Below are 16,438 nucleotides of genomic sequence, written 5' to 3'. Positions count from 1 at the left end.
CAGCAGGGAAGGGAAGGCGCTGTTTCCCTTCACCCCTCTCCCACCCATTGAAGACCCCCGCCCTGTAACTCATTGCAGGATGCGGAATCTGTGGGATGTCCCTGCAGGTCTGAGCTGGTGGTTTTTGGGCTGCTGCCTTTGCCCTGCCAGGGCGGGTGTCCCCCATCCTCATGTCCCTTGTCCTCTTGTGCATCCTACCCTGTGTCCCTTGGCTCTCCTGGTCCAGTCCTGGCTCAGCGTGGGGCTCTTTTCCTTGCCGTGAGCCTTCTTGCACTCACCGTGCATCTCCCCATGTCACCATTTGCCAGCCTTCCTGCGGGGCTCACAACATCCGCAGTAGACTCCACACGTTGAATGTACTCAGACAACAGAAGCAGCGCAGTATTTAGCGATATTCAATGAATCCATTTACAATGGCATCATTTATTCTGTGTGCGCGCAGCGGCGTTAGGCTACGAAGGCTGAAATGATGCTCAGGATGCGCTCCATCTTTCCTTATCTTCAATGAGGAGCGGAGCAGCCCGGAGGCAGCAGCACCGTGGGCATGGGACACGGGGAGCGCAATGCCCTGCAAAGCGCAGAGCCCAGGGGAGAGGAAAGCGAATCCGTCCCCTTGTGCTGCTTCTGCCCAAAGAACATCCAAGGACAAAGCCTCTGATAGGGAGCAATTGCCAGCACTATTTCCAAACCGAGCGGTGCTCTGAGCAACGCCCCGCATCCACCCCTTGTGTAACACCCTCTGGCTTTAAGTGCCTTATACAAGCCTTTACTCACCCAGTGCTGAGCTGTGCCTAAGCCAGGATTGAAGGCGAATCCTATTTAGGAAAACACCCTTGATGAAGGAAGCGTGAAGCAAAGGGGAAGACTGGCGTGGCTGCAGTGACGAGGGGGGCACAGCGCTGCGGGGTCTGACTGCACCGGGCGCTGTGTGGCTGCGGGATCGCTCCTTGTGAGAGGGAATCCTCCATCCAGCCCTGAGCCGCCGAGCTGCCCGCGCTCGAGGATTACACGGACTGTTTAGACCAGGGGACAACTGTTTTTAGCACAGGCGGCAATTAAAATAGCTGGCGAATGTCGACACCTCGGGCTCTGCCATAAAAAAAAAGAGGCCGAAAATTCCGGATTCTGCCACAAGCGGGGATGCACCCGGAGATGGGAGCCTGAGATCTGCCCGGTGAGGAAGGCACCGAGGTGGACGCTTGCCCTGGAGATGGCTGCGGAGGAGCTGCGCGCTCCGGGCACCCCGTTCTCGCTCTCCTTTTCGGGCAGTGGGTTCCTTGCACTGTACCAGGTCGGGGTGGTGCAGTCCCTCTTGGAGCTGGCCCCCGAGCTGCTCAAATCCGCCTGCAAGGTGTACGGCTCGTCCGCGGGATCGCTCATCGCCGCCGCCGTGGTGTGCGGCATCAGCCTGGGTAAGGAGCTGGTTTCCTCGCTACGGAATGGTCCGGGTGGGGGGGGGAACAGGAGGGCTTGGTGCTGGTGGGGTGCTGGGGTGCGTTACCGGAGCAATCCGTATCCCTGATAAGACACAAATGTGCGGGTGATGTCACTTCTGGCAGCCGCCCTGGTGCAATTTTGGGTGGTGCTCCCTGACAGAGGCAGTCGTTGCTGTCTGAGCCTTATCTCAGATGGTCGGGCGATACCGTGTGGGCAAATCTGGACATACCTGTCTGTCCTATTGGCTCACCCTGCAGAAGGAGAACCTCCTCCCCTCTGCTCCCAGCTCTGGGGAGTGCTGAGCTGTGACACGAAGCACACTGAGCTGGGCAGGGGGCACAGCCCTGCCGGTCCCTATGGATGAGCACCCGCAGCTCTGAGGGGCTGCAAGCAGCAGCTGCACAGGTGTTACAGAAATAAACGACCTTAGCAACAATCTGCATGTGGAATTAATTCAGAGCAACTAATCTGCCTGAACGATCGCATCCTACTGTGTTTCTCATCAAACAAGAGAGCACGAGGCTTGGCTTTGAAGGCTGATCCAAGCGATGCGGGTGGAGGAGTGTTTGGGGGTCAATATAGAGAAGGAGAAAGCAAGGAGGGAACGCCAAACACTCGGGACATCCGCTGGATGCTGGAGCCATTCAGCTCTAGAAAAATAATCCAGAGCATTGGCAAATACATTCGGACAAAGCAGCAGGTGACGCGCTGCCCTTCCTGCCCAGATGAACTTCCCAACATTTCAGCGCCCAGCGCTTTCCCATCTGCTTCCTGGGGCCGTGCGAGGGGATGGAGCTGGGACGTGGGATGGCTGCGCTGTCCCCGAAGTGGGGACGCTGCGGTGACCTCGCGTGCAGGCTTTGCCCCATCTCCAGGATGCAGAGCAGCCCGGCAGTGTCTGGGACGTCTGCGGCTCTTTTGGCCGAGGTCCCTGAATGAACCCACCGAGCGTTAATCATCGCTCCACGTGGCCCGAACATCCGCTCAAACAGTGATAACCCCTCTTAATACCCACGCTGCTCCGGTTGCCCTCAGGACACAGCCTGTCTGCCCCTACGAAAGCTGCTGCGGAGGCCCAGGGAGCCCAGGCACCAGGAGGGCTCTTTGCAGCATGGAGGAGATGGAAAAGCTTCCCAAGGCCACACTTTAACTGCCCTAGGATGGCTGTTCCCCCATGCATCCTCCTTATTTCTGCACGCAGCGTGACCGTGGGCTGTGCTGAACCTCTCTTCCCTGTTCTTTCAAACCCACTGATCCCCGGCAGGGCCGGGCAGCTCTGCTCCTTTAATCCAGTTCCTGGGACATGCAGACGCCCATAATGCCCATTAATGCTGCCGGGAGGTCAGCGAGGTGCTGGGACGAGCGGGGACCTCAGCCCAGGGAAGTCTCTTGTCCTTTGAGGACGTTATAGGGATGATATTCCCCATTCCTCCTCAAGTTCCCGTTATAATATCATCCCAGGGTCACGCACAGATCCACAAGAACTGCGTGAGCGGTGATAACAGGATCAAAAATAGAACTTGCGGGGCAGCAGCGATGTTGACCGTCTCTCTGTCTTTTCCCACCCCTATCAGATGACCTGAAAGAAGTTTTCTATGCAAATGCAAGGGAAGTCCGGAAAACCCTGCTGGGCCCCCTGTCCCCCAAGTGCAGCTTGCTGGGCAACATCAGGGCCGTGCTGCAGCGCTGGCTCCCGGAGGATTCCTACCAGGTGGCATCGGGGCGGCTGCACGTCTCACTGACGCGGGTGATGGACGGCCAGAACGTCATGGTGTCTGAGTTCAGCTCCAAGGAGGAGCTCATTCAGGTAAAGGGACCGTCCCCTGGTGACCAGCGGAAGACTTCTGCCCACCCACTGGGGTGGAGGCACTGAAGCATTGGTGAGGATCTAAAGAGGGGTGTGAGAAAGAAGGGGTCTGTTGTACAGGACAAAGGGAAATGGCTTCAAACTAAAAGAGGGGAGATTCAGATAGGACGTAAGGAAGGAGGTTTGTACAATAGGGGCAGTGAGGCACTGGCACAGGCTGCCCAGAGAGGTGGTGGTGCCCCATCCTTGCAGACCCCCCAAGGTCAGGAGGAAGGGATCCGAGCACTGCCGGGATCTGTGGGTGTCCCTGTGCACTGCAGGGAGTGGGACAGGATGGCCTTTAAGGGCCCCTTCCAACTCAAACCATTCCGTGATTCTACGACCTTAACTCTGCTGTTTTCTCCCCAAGATTGGGGGGGGGAGGGGAGGGGGTGAGGAAGGTCTCTTGAAGCCGTGGTCCCACCACCATCAGCTCCACCAGGAGGGAGGAGAGGGACGAGAATGCAGTCAGGTCCAGGAAAGAATAAACCATGCTAAAAGAGAGGGTTTGTTCCCAGCCTCAAGGAGCCGACGTTGGCTTGTTGGCCAGCTGTGAGCAGCAATGGCCCTTGGCAAAGAGTGGTGGTAATACTAACAAGTCCTCTCCACTTTCTGGATGGGACTCTCCTTGGCCAGCAATTTTTTCTCATTTCCTTCACCACTTCCCTGGGAGGAAAGACTGGGGCAAAGTGTCTTTATTGCTGAACCACAAATAGGTGACTAACCCCCAAATTGGGGGCAGGAATCCCAGGGTAAAACCACAGCAGAGCTGACCACGAGCTTGATGGCTTGCCTGGCCCAGAGGACAGCACAGCTCACGGAGCTCAGCCCGCAGTGCTGCCCTGGCTGAACCCACAGTCCCAGATGCTCATTCTTGGCTGATGACATGGGTGAGAAATGGTTCTGCGCCCAGCAGGGTGGCTTTGCCTTTGCAAAACCCCAGCAGGATGAAAATGCATTGTGAGGATGTCTCGGTTTTTCCAAAAAAAAAAAAAAAAAAAAAACAACCCTCAAATTTGAGAAATAACCTCCAAGTTTCACCTTTTAGCAGCAGCTGCGTTTGGACAGTGACATATGGACACGCAGCTCTGATAGCGCTGGCAGCCATACAGCAATAATAAAGTGCTGTGCCCCTACCCAGAGGAGCTTTGTTGAAATTGGATGCTTTGTCCTTCTTGAAACCTTTCATTTGGACACAGCCACACGCACCAGGAGGGATGGAGCCTGGCTCACACATACCTGAAGGTGCAGGCACCCCGTGGAGCAGCCTGTGCTCAGGACAGCCTTGACAGGAACACTGACTTCTGCAATCTTTCTCCTCCCCCAGGCTCTCATCTGCAGCTGCTTTCTTCCTATTTACTGCGGGTTCATCCCTCCGTCCTACCGAGGTGTGGTGAGTGATATTCCCAATAAAATATACCCTTGGAGCAGCAGGTTCCTGGGCTTAATCCCCACGCTCCTCTGAGCAGGGAGGGATATAGGTGTCCAGGCATCTTCTTTAGTTAATGGAGGAAGATAAAGCCTTTTAGCTCCTCTTCATCCCATTATAGCTGGGGTGAACGGCCACCTGGAGAGCCCTCTGCTGCTTTGCCTGTGGCAGAGCCATATGCAGATACATCCCACGGCCGTCTCCAAGCCGTCACCTGGGCAGGACCTGTCTGCAGCTCAGGTGATGTCTTCATTCACTCAGGTGCAGGCTTGCATGGCTGAAATACCAAAAGTTCGTGGGAGGATCCATGTGCGCACTGCCACTCTGCAAAGCACTGCGGCGAAGGCAACTCGTGCAGTCTGGCTCCTTGCTACATCTGAGCGGAGGAGGAGAGCAGCACCTTGCATTTCCCACGCATCACAACCCGTTGGTGCTGGTTTACAGGCAGTACAACACCAGGGCTTGTCCTGCCCTCGGGTGCCAGCTCAGCACTCAGGCTGCAGAGCACAGCTTGCAGCTCACGGGTCCCAGGGCTCAGGGATGGTGCTGCACGAGGCTGCTGTGCACCGGTATTTCACACCCATCTGCTGCAGTGCTTGCAACCTCAAGTCCCACCAAGGTGGGTGGTACATTCAGCTTCCTTTCGGAACACAGCAAATGATGTTTTCCTTGCCCAGTGAGCAATTCTACAGGGACCTATCTGCAGGTGGTTACCCAATGCGGGCACCCTACTGACAGAGCTCACACCAACAACAGAGCAACACCCAACCTGAAACGCAGGACTTGAAACTTATACCGTGCCGCTTGAAACAATTTTACAAAGCTTTGTGAATGGAAATAACTGCATTTCGGTTTTAATAACCGCTCTGTGTGACAGCACCGGGCTGAGAGAGGGAGAAGGGTGAGGGGTGGGAAGCGTGGCTGTGCCGGGCCATCACACCCTTGCTGCTGCTTGCTTGCCTCCTGCTGACGATGCCTTTGCACAAACCCAATCCTGTCTCCGTGCTTCCCCCTCAGCGCTATGTCGACGGGGGATTCACCGGCCTGCAGCCCGTCTCCAGCCTGGAGGAAGCTGTGATCACCGTGTCCCCATTCACGGGAGAGCTGGACATCTGCCCGCGGGATTGCCCCGCCATCTTCTACTGCTTCCAGATCTTTAACGGCAGCATTCAGATCTCGGTGGAAAACCTGTGCAGGATTAGCTACGCTCTGTTTCCTCCCAGCACCATGGTAAGCCAGCCAGGTCCTCTTCCTTTTTGCTTTGGTAATGCGTTGGCACGGGCTGCCCAGGAAGGTGGGGGGGGTTCAGAACTGTGGAGATGAGGCACTGAGGGATGTGCTCAGTGGGCATGGCGAGGTGGGGTTGGACTTGGGGATCTTAGAGGCCTTTTCTAGCCTCAGTGATTCTCTTCTATTCCAAATTAGTGCCGGATCTGCCTTCCCCAGCGTTAGGGTTCATACTGACCTCCACCATTAATCTACCAGGTTTCAAGGGGAGGGCTCAGACCCTGGGGCTGCCCCCACTCTGACTTTTTGGTGGGCGCTGTCGATGAGTGGCCGACCTGGGACAGGGTTCACCCTGCTCTGAACACCTGCAAGGGATCAGTGCTTCGGTAGCTGGAAACCATCAGGTGTTGGCCATGCTCCCGGACCGTCCATCCCAACCCACACAGCCAAGCAGCCTTGGGCAGAACCTCCTCTTTCTTGGATGGAGAGCTTGGCAGTGACCTCAGCTGTTTCTTTTTGCAGGTCCTGAACGACATTTTTTTCCAGGGGTACCAGGACACTGCCCTTTTCCTGTGCAGGAACAGTAAGTGTTACCCCCAGACCCTAAGGGCAGCCTAAAAGCACGACCCAGTGCGTGGCCGACCAGCAGCCCTTCCTTTTTGTGTCTCACAGATGCCTTCGGCGTTAACTACTTCGATGGCAATTTCCGCTTTGCCAGCATGTGTGGGAAGAACGATTTCCCACAGCCCCACGGGATGCTGAACGGTCTGGGCAAGTGCGTCCCGCAGTACCTGGCACTGCGCTTCCTCCCAGGTAAAGGACTCGGGGCACTCACTGTGGGTTTTAGGGTGGCAGCAGGAGTGGCTGGACAGGAGGAATCGTTGCATTCATTGGGTTATTTCTAATGACGGGTCTTTATTTACTCTTGTGTTGTCCCCCTCGGGAGCAGACCTGGCTCGGTGGAAGAAGCAGCAGATGTGCAGACTGCAGGATCCGCTGTCGAAGGTCCTCCTGCAGCCGTACAAGCTGCCAGCGTTTGTCTGGAAGGGGTAAGGACATCTCGATGAAGGCACCAGAGCTGAGACTGATGCACAATCCACTCGTCGTGCGTTCTGCAGTGGCGAGAGGCTCAAGGGATGCGGTGTGAGGCTGGCACTGGGCAGACTGGCATCCCACAGGCGGCACTGGGGCGTGCAGCAGGCTGCAGCATCCTTCAGGCAGCAGCTCCACGGGAAACACCCAGAGCAGCCCTGGGGGCAGAGCAGGCTGCCATGAGTCCCTCTTGTACTGTAAGTCAGGAAAAGGTGATAGGCTTTGCAGCAGCCCCTTTCATTGCAGACATGAAGGCAAGCTCTTAGAGAGCAAGTGAAACTAGCACAGGATTGCTTGAATCTGGAGACGAGCGTTACAGTGTACATTTGCTGTTAACACTCTCCCTCTTTTCGCTGCAGTTACCAGACCTTAAACCTGCTTACTTTGCATTTGCAGGCTGGAGCAGCTGTGGAGGCTGCTGGAAGATATCAGCTCCATGGCAAAACGGTTCCAGAAGCTCCTCCGAACAATGGTGCCTGGTTTGCCTAAGAGAGCAGGGGCCAGGAGGTGAGATAAGGAGCAGAGGGAGGGCAGGGCACAGAGCTAGGAAACCTTGGGAGAGCTCTCACCCATGAGTCACTGATGCTGAGCTTGGCTAAAAACTGCAAATCTGTGGCACCCCACCTTTAAAAGGGACTATTTTTTTTCCCCCCTGTAATGTTTTGCTATTTGTTCAGTAACATCTGCGAGAAGCTACAAACCAGCCTAGTGCCACTTCCCTACAGCAATGTATTGCAGAGCAATTACATGCTGGGCTCTGTCCTAGCAGGACACACGAGGAATCTCCACCAATTGATGTTTTGGCACTAAACTCTCAGCATTCGAGGCAGTAAACTTGCCAGACAGAGTTCTATGAGCCATGCCTACCCAAAGCCTGCTCCACATTACCTTGCACGCAGCTAGCAATGATTTTATTCCACAGGCAGCTATCTCTATGCAACTCCTCAAACATCCTTGGGGTTTCTGGTTCCCTGACTCAATGACCGCTCACTGTTCCCTTAGGTAACCACCCCGGATGGGCCCTGGAGTTCTCCAACACCACGAGGTTTTGCCACCCCAGGAAGCAGTGGACGACAGTGCACATCATTTCACACGGCTGCGTGGATGATGTCCTCACGAAGTTATTTGGGGGTGGTTTTTTCAATTGGAGAAATGGGCTGATTTTGTTTTTAGTGCTACCGCAGCAGTCTCCCCACCCAGGCCTGACCCGCTTTAACATGACGGCCAAGGAAAAGCAGTGCATCTTCAGCCAAGCTGCAGTCTGTGCAGGAGGGATCGGGCATCTTGCATGCACATACAGCCCAGCCACTGTTTTCCCTAGCCACTCTACTTGCTGATCACAAGAATCATCCCTCCTCCTGCTCCAAGCCTGCAGGAACATGCTAAGATGTAATTATTTCATGACTCAGCATACGCATCTGCTGCCTTATGCTTTGCTAAGCCCTCATCTTTTCAGGCAAGCACACGTGGATGCTGTCTCCACTGCACAAGCTTAGGGCTAATGGCACAAAGGAGAAAATGGGCAAAATTTGGCATTTCTTTGAATCATGTTCTGCAGGAGCTTGTTTCACCCTGGGACGGCAAGCTGGAAAACTCAGCTGTACCCAGCTCAAACCAGCTGCAGTAGATCCTGTATTTCTCCTGAAATAGCTGCATTAAAGGTGGGTGATGGGATTCGTATGTGGCCTCTGGGAACACAAGGAGGGTCGTGGCCCTGCCTGTGCTGGTGATGTTCTGTCAGTGTGCTCTTCAGTGCACCTCAGTGGCTGTCTGCAGGCTGTGCTGGAAGTTGCTCTTTTTTTTTTCTTTAAAACATGAACTGGGGCCAAAGGCAGCAGCTGTGTCAAAAATGTTCTTCTGTAGCTGGCGAGGCCCTAAAGGCAGTAAAATCACATCGGTCAATCTGACAGACTCTGCTGATCCTTCTGTAACAAACTGGATTCAAGCACCTGGTCAGGGCTGCTTCCCTCACTGCTGTTATCTGCAGTGTAATAAGATAAACAGGCTTTGAAATCCTTAAAATAACGTTCTCATGCTGCTGTCTTTCTGCTTGGCCCAGTCTGTACTGAAACCTGCAGAGCCACGAAGCTCAAGGAGGCTTGGATAGAGGGTTGGACACAGCCCAAGCTGTAGGAGCTCGCTCTGAAGGTAGATCCCATCAGTGGATCAGGCCCCAGACTCTCCCCTCCCATGCCACGAAGCCAAAACAAAACAAACATGTTCTATCCTGTGTGTGTGCCCCTGGCTTTTTGATGCAACTGTTTTGTCTTGAACTGACTCTGCTCCTAGGCTAGATACTAAGGACTTGCAAAATGTCTTGCTGGGCAGATGGATAAAGAGGCAAATGCTTGTGATTAGTCCACCAATGCCACCTGAGCCTTGCTCCTGTGCAGCAGTCCTTTTGGAGATATTCTGGCTTAATAAGAAAACGTGTGCGAGTCGTGGGTGGATTTGTACTCTTGCTTGTTCAGTAACATCAGTGATGGTACATCATTGTGCAGACAAACAATGAAATAGCCTTTTCTTGACCTAGATCAGGACTTTTCCTTCCCAGGCATGAAAAAATCTGAAGTGCTTTTCCTCTAGAGACTGAGAGCTCTGCTCAACCTCTTGGTTGCTCTCTTGGCCTAACAAATAAGTCGTGATTCCTTCCACAGGGGATCTTAGAATCACAGAATCTTTAGAGTTGGAAGGGACCTTTAAAGCTCATCTAGTCTATCTCAGGTTAATGAAAAATGTTACAGCCCAGCTTCTGCCTTGGAAAAAAGCCCGTTTTCATTCCTTCCCTCCAAACAAGAGACCAAGTGGATCCTGATTGCCCAGATCCTGCCAAACCTCCAGAGAAACTTGGTTCCTACCCTGCTGTTTTCAAAGGCTAAGTGTAGTTCAGACCAATGAGGCCTTTAAACAAGCAAGCGTGTGAATCGTTCTGCATTTCCACAGCAGGTCTCTTCACATCGGTAGAACTGTCAGTGCTTCACAATGGTTTTCAATGGAAATGTCTTGATTTCTTTCATGTTGAGTTTTCCAAGGTTTTATTTTTAGATGTGGAATAGTGAGGGTCTCGTTCTTTTCCTTTAACATTTATCATTTGGTGTGGTCCTCCTAGAAATACAAGAACCATATTTGGGTCTTTTTGGGTTTTTTTTCCATCTTTTCTTCAGTGTATGTGGCAGCATTTTAAATCACCACTGCTGGAAAAGCTGCTCAGTTTTCCCTAAGTGACATATTTTGAATTGCTGAAAAACTCAGAAAAACAAAAGAACTAATAAAAGGAAAAGCAACGCTGCAGTCCAGCACATGCTTCATCATATTCTGCTAGTAACAAAATACCAAACTGGAATCTGAAACGCTGACAGCTCACCAGCTGTCGGCATTATTTTGCACAGGATTTTAGAAAACTAGAAGTTTGGCATTTAAACTTGCCTTATTTTGCTTACAACTGAGTCAGCCAGAGGTTTGTCTGCAGCTCTAACTTGCTTTTCTTGCACTCAAGCATTCACATGTGGTTGCACACTGGAATAACTAAGTAGAAACCTCGGTTTGACTGGCACAGCAAAGCCAGCTGCAATCATTGAGACACACTGCTCCTTCCCTCCCTGTTTCCCTTAATGAAACAACGTGTGGGCAGAACCTGTCATTGCCTTGCAACATAAGTCACTTCCTGATAAGAGCTGTGTTTCTAAAGGGTGTCTCTGATGTGGTCACAGCCTAAGATCTGTGCTTCATCTGTGAGGAAATGATAATGTGGGCAGCTGGGAGTTCAGATGATATTTATCAGAAATCTGCTAGGAAGAAGCGGGGGAAACGTGTACCTGCCATCAAACCTCATAAAAAACAACTCAGCATAGGGCTTCAGTAATAACCACTGATTCGAGAGGGGAATCCCTCTCTTTCCTGATGTTCTCACCTACTGGAGCCTGTAAAAACCCCAGCCTATGAGCACTGGGCAAGAGTCAGCTAATGAAAACTGGCGGGATACAAAATGCATTGGCCCTGTACCTTTCTGAGGGTTGCAGAAGGTGGGGCTTATCTTTTTCCTCCACTTCATCTGCTGCCCAAATGCTTACTGTGTTCTCCTGGGCGATGTCCTGAGACTCTGTTGCTCTGGAGCAAGGTACTCCTGTTCCTGCCTTCCTGTGCAGGGTGCCTTCACCCTTCTGGCACAATTCCTTGTGCAGTGGAAGCATAAGGTCTTCAGAAAGGTAGTTGATACCAAAGGCATCTGGGGGAAGAGAAGGCAGTTCTCACAGTTTGTGGATCAACTACCTGCAATGTAAGGCATGAGCAGGGTCAACTGGAAAACAAAGGGACTGAGGACCACAGTGCATGGCTAATCTTACTTGGGCTTTTAGGGTCAGGGACTGCCAAACATCACAGCTTTGTGGATCATGCATCAAACATTACACAAGACACAAAGCCTATGCTTTTGTCCAGGTCATTGAGACCTATATTCCCTGGAAAGCTCTGCCATTCCCAGCAAGCCCTTCCTTCAGAGGGCAAGGGGTAAACAGGGAGCTCCAGTACTGGCCACGGAAAGAACAGGAGCAAGAATTACACGACCTACCTGCTCTTTGTTCCCAACCACTTACTCAGTCTTTGTAAGAAGGAGACTGCATCCTGGTAGCCATCATGATAAAGCTGTTTACAAACCTGCAGGAGGGAGGCAGCAGTCAGGACAGGTGGGCCAGCTGTAGGGGCCTGGTAGCTCTGAGTACCTGTGGAAGCAGCTCACTTTCTCTGAGGGACACTGGAAAAGGCACTGTATGCGGTACAAGTTTTGTTCTGATATCTGTAAAATCCAATCAGTTATTTGGACAGTGAAGAAGGCAACCGGGCAATCTCTGGGACAGATGTCATATTCGCCAGCTAAAGCAGACACGGTGATGGTGGTCTGGGACGTGTAGCTGGCCTTCCGCATGCCGAATTCCCCATCAATATAACGCTGGAAGAGAAAGCAAGAAACCCTGAGCCTTCCTCTTCTGTGTCATATGCATGGATACGGAGTTTCTTCCCCACTCAGTCCCAAATGGGCCTGAAGGGTTGGGGCTGGGGAAATCTTTCAGGGCACAGCCCTGAGCACTGCCTCCTGTACTCCAGGTCTACACCCACCACCTCCTCCCTTCCTGTTGTGGCTGTGGGGCACCTAGGCTCAGTTCCTCCCTCTGGAGATGCTGTATGCACACAGCACCAAGCAACTTGGGTGGCAAACACCAGGGAACAAAAACACGTAGTGCCACCGAGATGAGCCCTTATCCTGACCCAGGACATGCTCTCATGACCTCAGGAATACTCACCACCCCATGGTACAGAGGAGGGATAAAGCCAAAACACAGAGGGATGAAGCAGCTGCATAACACGGCCTATGGGAAAGACAGCAATTGACTTGGAGAGCAAAGATGCAAAAATCTCTTGCCCCTGTGAGCGCTGACTCACGTGTGGCTCCCACACCTGGGAGGCTCTCACCTGAATGATGTCCTCCTTTGAAGCAAACTCTGAAACTGTCACGCTATTCCAGTCACGCAGGCGGGTGAGGATGATGTGCAGCTTCCCAGATGCCAGCTGGTGGGCATTCACAGGCAGAAATTTATTTAAGGCATCCTTTACGACGCGCAGGACTTTCCCCCGGGCTGTAAGAACCATGCTGAAAAAGAGTTTCCCAGCACTGTAGAGGTACTGCTGCAGCTCATCTAAAGGCAAAGCAAAGCAATTATTAGTTATGTACTTTCTCAGCTGCATTTCTATCTAGTAGAGGGACATTTTAGCAGGCTGGTAAAGAGCCATTGTTGTCAGCAGGGCTGAAGCTCTCAAGAGCAGACCTAGATTCTCACTGGCCACATTCAATATTTTATTTTCTACATGTTTTAGAAATCTACGAAAAACCCAAAATGTCTCATTAGGCACTTCTCTTTCTTACATTAGGAAGACTTATCATTAATTCAAATTAATAGGACACGGTGACTTATTCCATAACTATACCTGTGCAGTTAATTTATCCACGTTTTCCACTCTTAAAGAAGTCAACAAAATAAAATTCAGAGGAATTGACCACTGATAAAGGACAGAGTTAAAAAAGACCTTTTGCAGCTCTGGCACACCTAGACATTTGGTATTTCCATACACAGAACACCCTTACCTATATCACACTCGCACACTGCAAATGCAGCCACAATCGATCCCGACGATATCCCATAGATCTTGGATGCGGATTTCAGTATCTCAGGTGACAACTCCTGCAAAGCCTTTACCACTCCAGCTTCATACATCTGCAGGAAACTGCAGCCTCTAAACATTAAAGAGAAAGATCTCTCGTTTCCATTTGTCTTCATAACTTCTGCTAAAACCAAGAGCTCAAGGCACAAGAAAGCAGCTGTACAGGACGGGTTTGGAGGTCTCTTCTAAAGCAAGCCAACACTTAGCTGTTCCCAATCTACTCCTGTTTCTGGCCGCTCTTGCTGTATTTTATATCTCTGTTTGACACAGATCTCGAAGCCAAATGTCCAATGAAACGACAGCAAAGGCAGGAGCATGTGATGTGTGATGTCTTTTAATACCTAAGGCTACTCATTAAAATAAATGGACTAGACTGCAATACGTTCCTAGGAAAGGCGTGCACTTAGCTGCTGGCTGAAAGCCCCAGGCAGTGTGGAGGGCTGCATGTCTCACTGATGTTGGGGGAGCAGCCCATAGGACAACAGAGAGAAAAGTTGCTATCCTGAGCTGATGAACGGCGTGAGCAGTACCACAAGGTTCCACTTGTTTCCAGCCTATTGGTACGTTAGCAGCAGTGATATTCCCTGGTACACAAGCGTCTTGCAAGATGCTGCTCAAAACTGGTTTGTCTCATTTGTCAGAGGTTACCAAACCCTATCCTAGGGAGTGGAGAACTTGCAGAAGGTATTTGGACTATTAAAGAAATCAAAATCCAAGTTGTTCACTCAGTTTCACAATTTCAGTGTTTTGAGTTTGCTCACAAAACTGGGTGAGTTTTGCGTCTGGATGCAACCCTGATCTACACAAAGGGGCTGCAAAGTACCCTCATGTCAGCATGGCAGCTGTGCTGGACATGTGGTGCCAAAGGGCTGGAGTCTCCACTAAACCCCAGACTCTTGTCTGAGCACCACTGACACTGCTAATCCAGCTCCAAGCCTACATGGGAGGAGCATCACCGACCAGATCCACCCAGCAGCCAAGCTGCTAAGCTCCTTGCACACACCTTGCATGAGCATCACAAATCCCACTGTTGAGCTGCAAAGGTGAAAGAGCAATGAAAAATGGAAAACTCGGGATGATAGGAATAAATAAATTCCTTGAATTGTCAAGAGAACAAATACAATGGAAATAATTTTCAGTCTACCCTTTACTGTTGCCCCTATGAGTTAACTGCAATGAGAAGAGTCAATTCCAGATGCTGCTGTTTACTAGATGGAAGAAGGATTTAGAGTTTGAAATCCACTGGTCAACCACATGAAGAAAGGCCTGGAGATTAAGAAAAAGTGATGTGCAACTCTAGGACAAAGGGGAAAAATAACTCCTGTTTTGCAGAAGCAACAACATTGCTATTGCTTCAAGCACAGGGTTCAGCCCTGTTATTGCGCTATTTTCCAAACAAAGCTAAACAACAGTGCTGCTCCAACCACAAACCAAAAGCACAGATCAGGCTACCCAGGCCATGTTTTGCTCAGTTGCATCTCTACATTACTAAGGAGGTTTGTAAATCCATTTGTTTCAGCTTCCTATCCAGTCTTGTAGAAAGAAGTAACCAGGGCTTGCAGCTGAAAAGTAGAGATGCTGGTCTGTGCCTGTCTGTGTGGGGGAAAGGCAGTTTCACCTCGACTACCTCTCAGCCAGCTCATGTTCTATCAGCACACTACAACACTTCACAGACCCTTTGCAGCTCATTCTCTGCACGCACTCCAGGGCCTCAGTGTCTTTCTTGTAGTGAAGGGCCCAAACTGAACACAGTGCTTGAAGTGCGGTCCCTCCAGTGCCAGGACAGAAGGATAAACACCTCCTGCTCCTGCTGGCTGCACTACTGCTGATACAACTTGGATGTCGCTGGCCTTCTTGGCTGCCTGGGCACACCTCTAGCTCACATTCAGCCAGAAGAAAGGAAAAAGAGATTCATAATCCACCCTAGAACCTGGCCTCACAAATTGCTATTTCTGTGGCTTCAGCAGCTCCCAGAAGGCACAATATCATGCTATTTTTTTTTCTTATAACAGGAACGTGACACACAAAATTCCGCCCTAGGCTTTATTTAGCATCAGCCACAGAAACCCTTGCCCTGCTCATGTGATGAGCACTCATCCAGGCACATGGCATGATGTCACCGTGCACGATGTCACCGTGCTGGGCCAGGTGAACTGCGCTTAAAGCCACAGCCTTCCCCGGTGCCCCACAGCTGCGGGCAAAGGGCGTAGTGCACGCAGGCAAACAGACTTCTGTTGTGACAAGGCCTCCTCTGTGCAGGCGGTTTCCTGCTGTGCCACAGGAGCTTTAAGGTCAAGGTCAGCGATCCTCTTACTGGGGCACACGGCGTTATTTTTACGACTGAAGAAGCCAAAAGACCCGGACACTGCAGTTCCCTGTGATGGGGGAGCAGCACCGAGGCCCGGACTCTCACTACAGCCCGCAATCCTGAGGGCACCTCAGAGCCAGGCCCGAGGGACAGGTACCCCAGCAGGGCCAAGGTCCGCAGCGAACGAGCCAGTGGCACAACCGGACCGCGGGGGAAGGCCACCGCTCAGCGCCGCGGGACGGACGGGCCCAGAAGAAACCAGGCCGCTCCCCAGACGCAGGCAGACCGGAAGCCGCCATCTTCTCGCGCCCCGCCTCGTGACGTCACTTGAGTGCCACCTCTCTCCTTCCCTTTTCCCGCCCTCCACTCGCACAGGCACGCGCACGCGCAGGACTGACTTTTCCTCGTGCCCGCCATGTTTGAAAAGGGCAAAAGTGAGGGCACGTGGCCACGCCCACCTACGGGGGGATATAAAAGGGCCGGGCGGGAGGCGTCGTGCTCACTGGGGGTGTTGGTGCTTGTAGTTATGGGTCGAAAGTAGCGCTTCCGCAGTTTTGGTCCCATGTGCATTACAGATGAGTCGCAATCAGGCATTCCACTGTGAAAATGGAAGGAATAAGACGTCCTGCTGCAGGCTGGGGGGTCAGCGGGGTCCTGGGGCTCCCAGGTGCACTGAGGGGCTGCAAGGCCTGAGGGCTGGGAAGGGCCCCTGGGCCTTCTCTGTGCATGGCTGCTTTCTGTGTTTCCCTGAAGGCCAAGCGGACTTGCAGGCCTGACGTAGGTGTTTAGGGTTATCCTTGCAGGGAGAAAATCCGGGTTGGGGGAGGGAGCTGTGTCCCCCTGCTCTCTGTGGCAGCCAAGGGGCTTGAAATGGGGTTTGGGTGGG

The 16,438-nt window shown here is 52.1% G+C and overlaps 2 protein-coding genes across 2 annotated transcripts; one reads left to right on the top strand and one right to left on the bottom strand.

Moving 5' to 3' along the window:
• On the top strand, nt 414-6,050 carry PNPLA1 (patatin like phospholipase domain containing 1). Its single transcript, XM_021376955.1, has 4 exons — nt 414-1,412; nt 3,012-3,244; nt 4,611-4,676; nt 5,730-6,050. The coding sequence occupies exons 1-4, from the start codon at nt 1,211-1,213 to the stop codon at nt 6,033-6,035; spliced, it is 807 nt and encodes a 268-aa protein (XP_021232630.1). The 5' UTR covers nt 414-1,210; the 3' UTR covers nt 6,036-6,050.
• LOC110388084 (patatin-like phospholipase domain-containing protein 1) lies at nt 6,063-15,928 on the bottom strand. Its single transcript, XM_021376943.1, has 7 exons — nt 13,168-15,928; nt 12,498-12,721; nt 12,329-12,394; nt 11,767-11,976; nt 11,624-11,684; nt 11,102-11,256; nt 6,063-10,136 (listed from the first exon to the last, which is right to left on the bottom strand). The coding sequence occupies exons 1-7, from the start codon at nt 13,358-13,360 to the stop codon at nt 10,119-10,121; spliced, it is 927 nt and encodes a 308-aa protein (XP_021232618.1). The 5' UTR covers nt 13,361-15,928; the 3' UTR covers nt 6,063-10,118.

The sequence above is a fragment of the Numida meleagris genome, chromosome 25 (assembly GCF_002078875.1).
Source record: "Numida meleagris isolate 19003 breed g44 Domestic line chromosome 25, NumMel1.0, whole genome shotgun sequence".
Taxonomy (NCBI): domain Eukaryota; kingdom Metazoa; phylum Chordata; class Aves; order Galliformes; family Numididae; genus Numida; species Numida meleagris.
Note: the sequence above shows the minus strand (reverse complement) of the source record. Positions and strands in the feature narration are given on the sequence as shown.

What these genes read in the sequence shown, in the direction of transcription:
- LOC110388084 (XM_021376943.1), bottom strand. Translation starts at nt 13,360, where the DNA reads ATGAAGACAAATGGAAACGAGAGATCTTTCTCTTTAATGTTTAGAGGC. An exon ending in CAAAGGAGGACATCATTCAG is followed by an intron (nt 12,395 to 12,497) that starts GTGAGAGCCTCC and finishes TCTTTCCCATAG; the next exon opens with GCCGTGTTATGCAGCTGCTT. An exon ending in TCCAGTGTCCCTCAGAGAAA is followed by an intron (nt 11,685 to 11,766) that starts GTGAGCTGCTTC and finishes TCCCTCCTGCAG; the next exon opens with GTTTGTAAACAGCTTTATCA.
- PNPLA1 (XM_021376955.1), top strand. Translation starts at nt 1,211, where the DNA reads ATGGCTGCGGAGGAGCTGCGCGCTCCGGGCACCCCGTTCTCGCTCTCC. An exon ending in GGTGTGCGGCATCAGCCTGG is followed by an intron (nt 1,413 to 3,011) that starts GTAAGGAGCTGG and finishes CACCCCTATCAG; the next exon opens with ATGACCTGAAAGAAGTTTTC. An exon ending in CCAAGGAGGAGCTCATTCAG is followed by an intron (nt 3,245 to 4,610) that starts GTAAAGGGACCG and finishes CTCCTCCCCCAG; the next exon opens with GCTCTCATCTGCAGCTGCTT.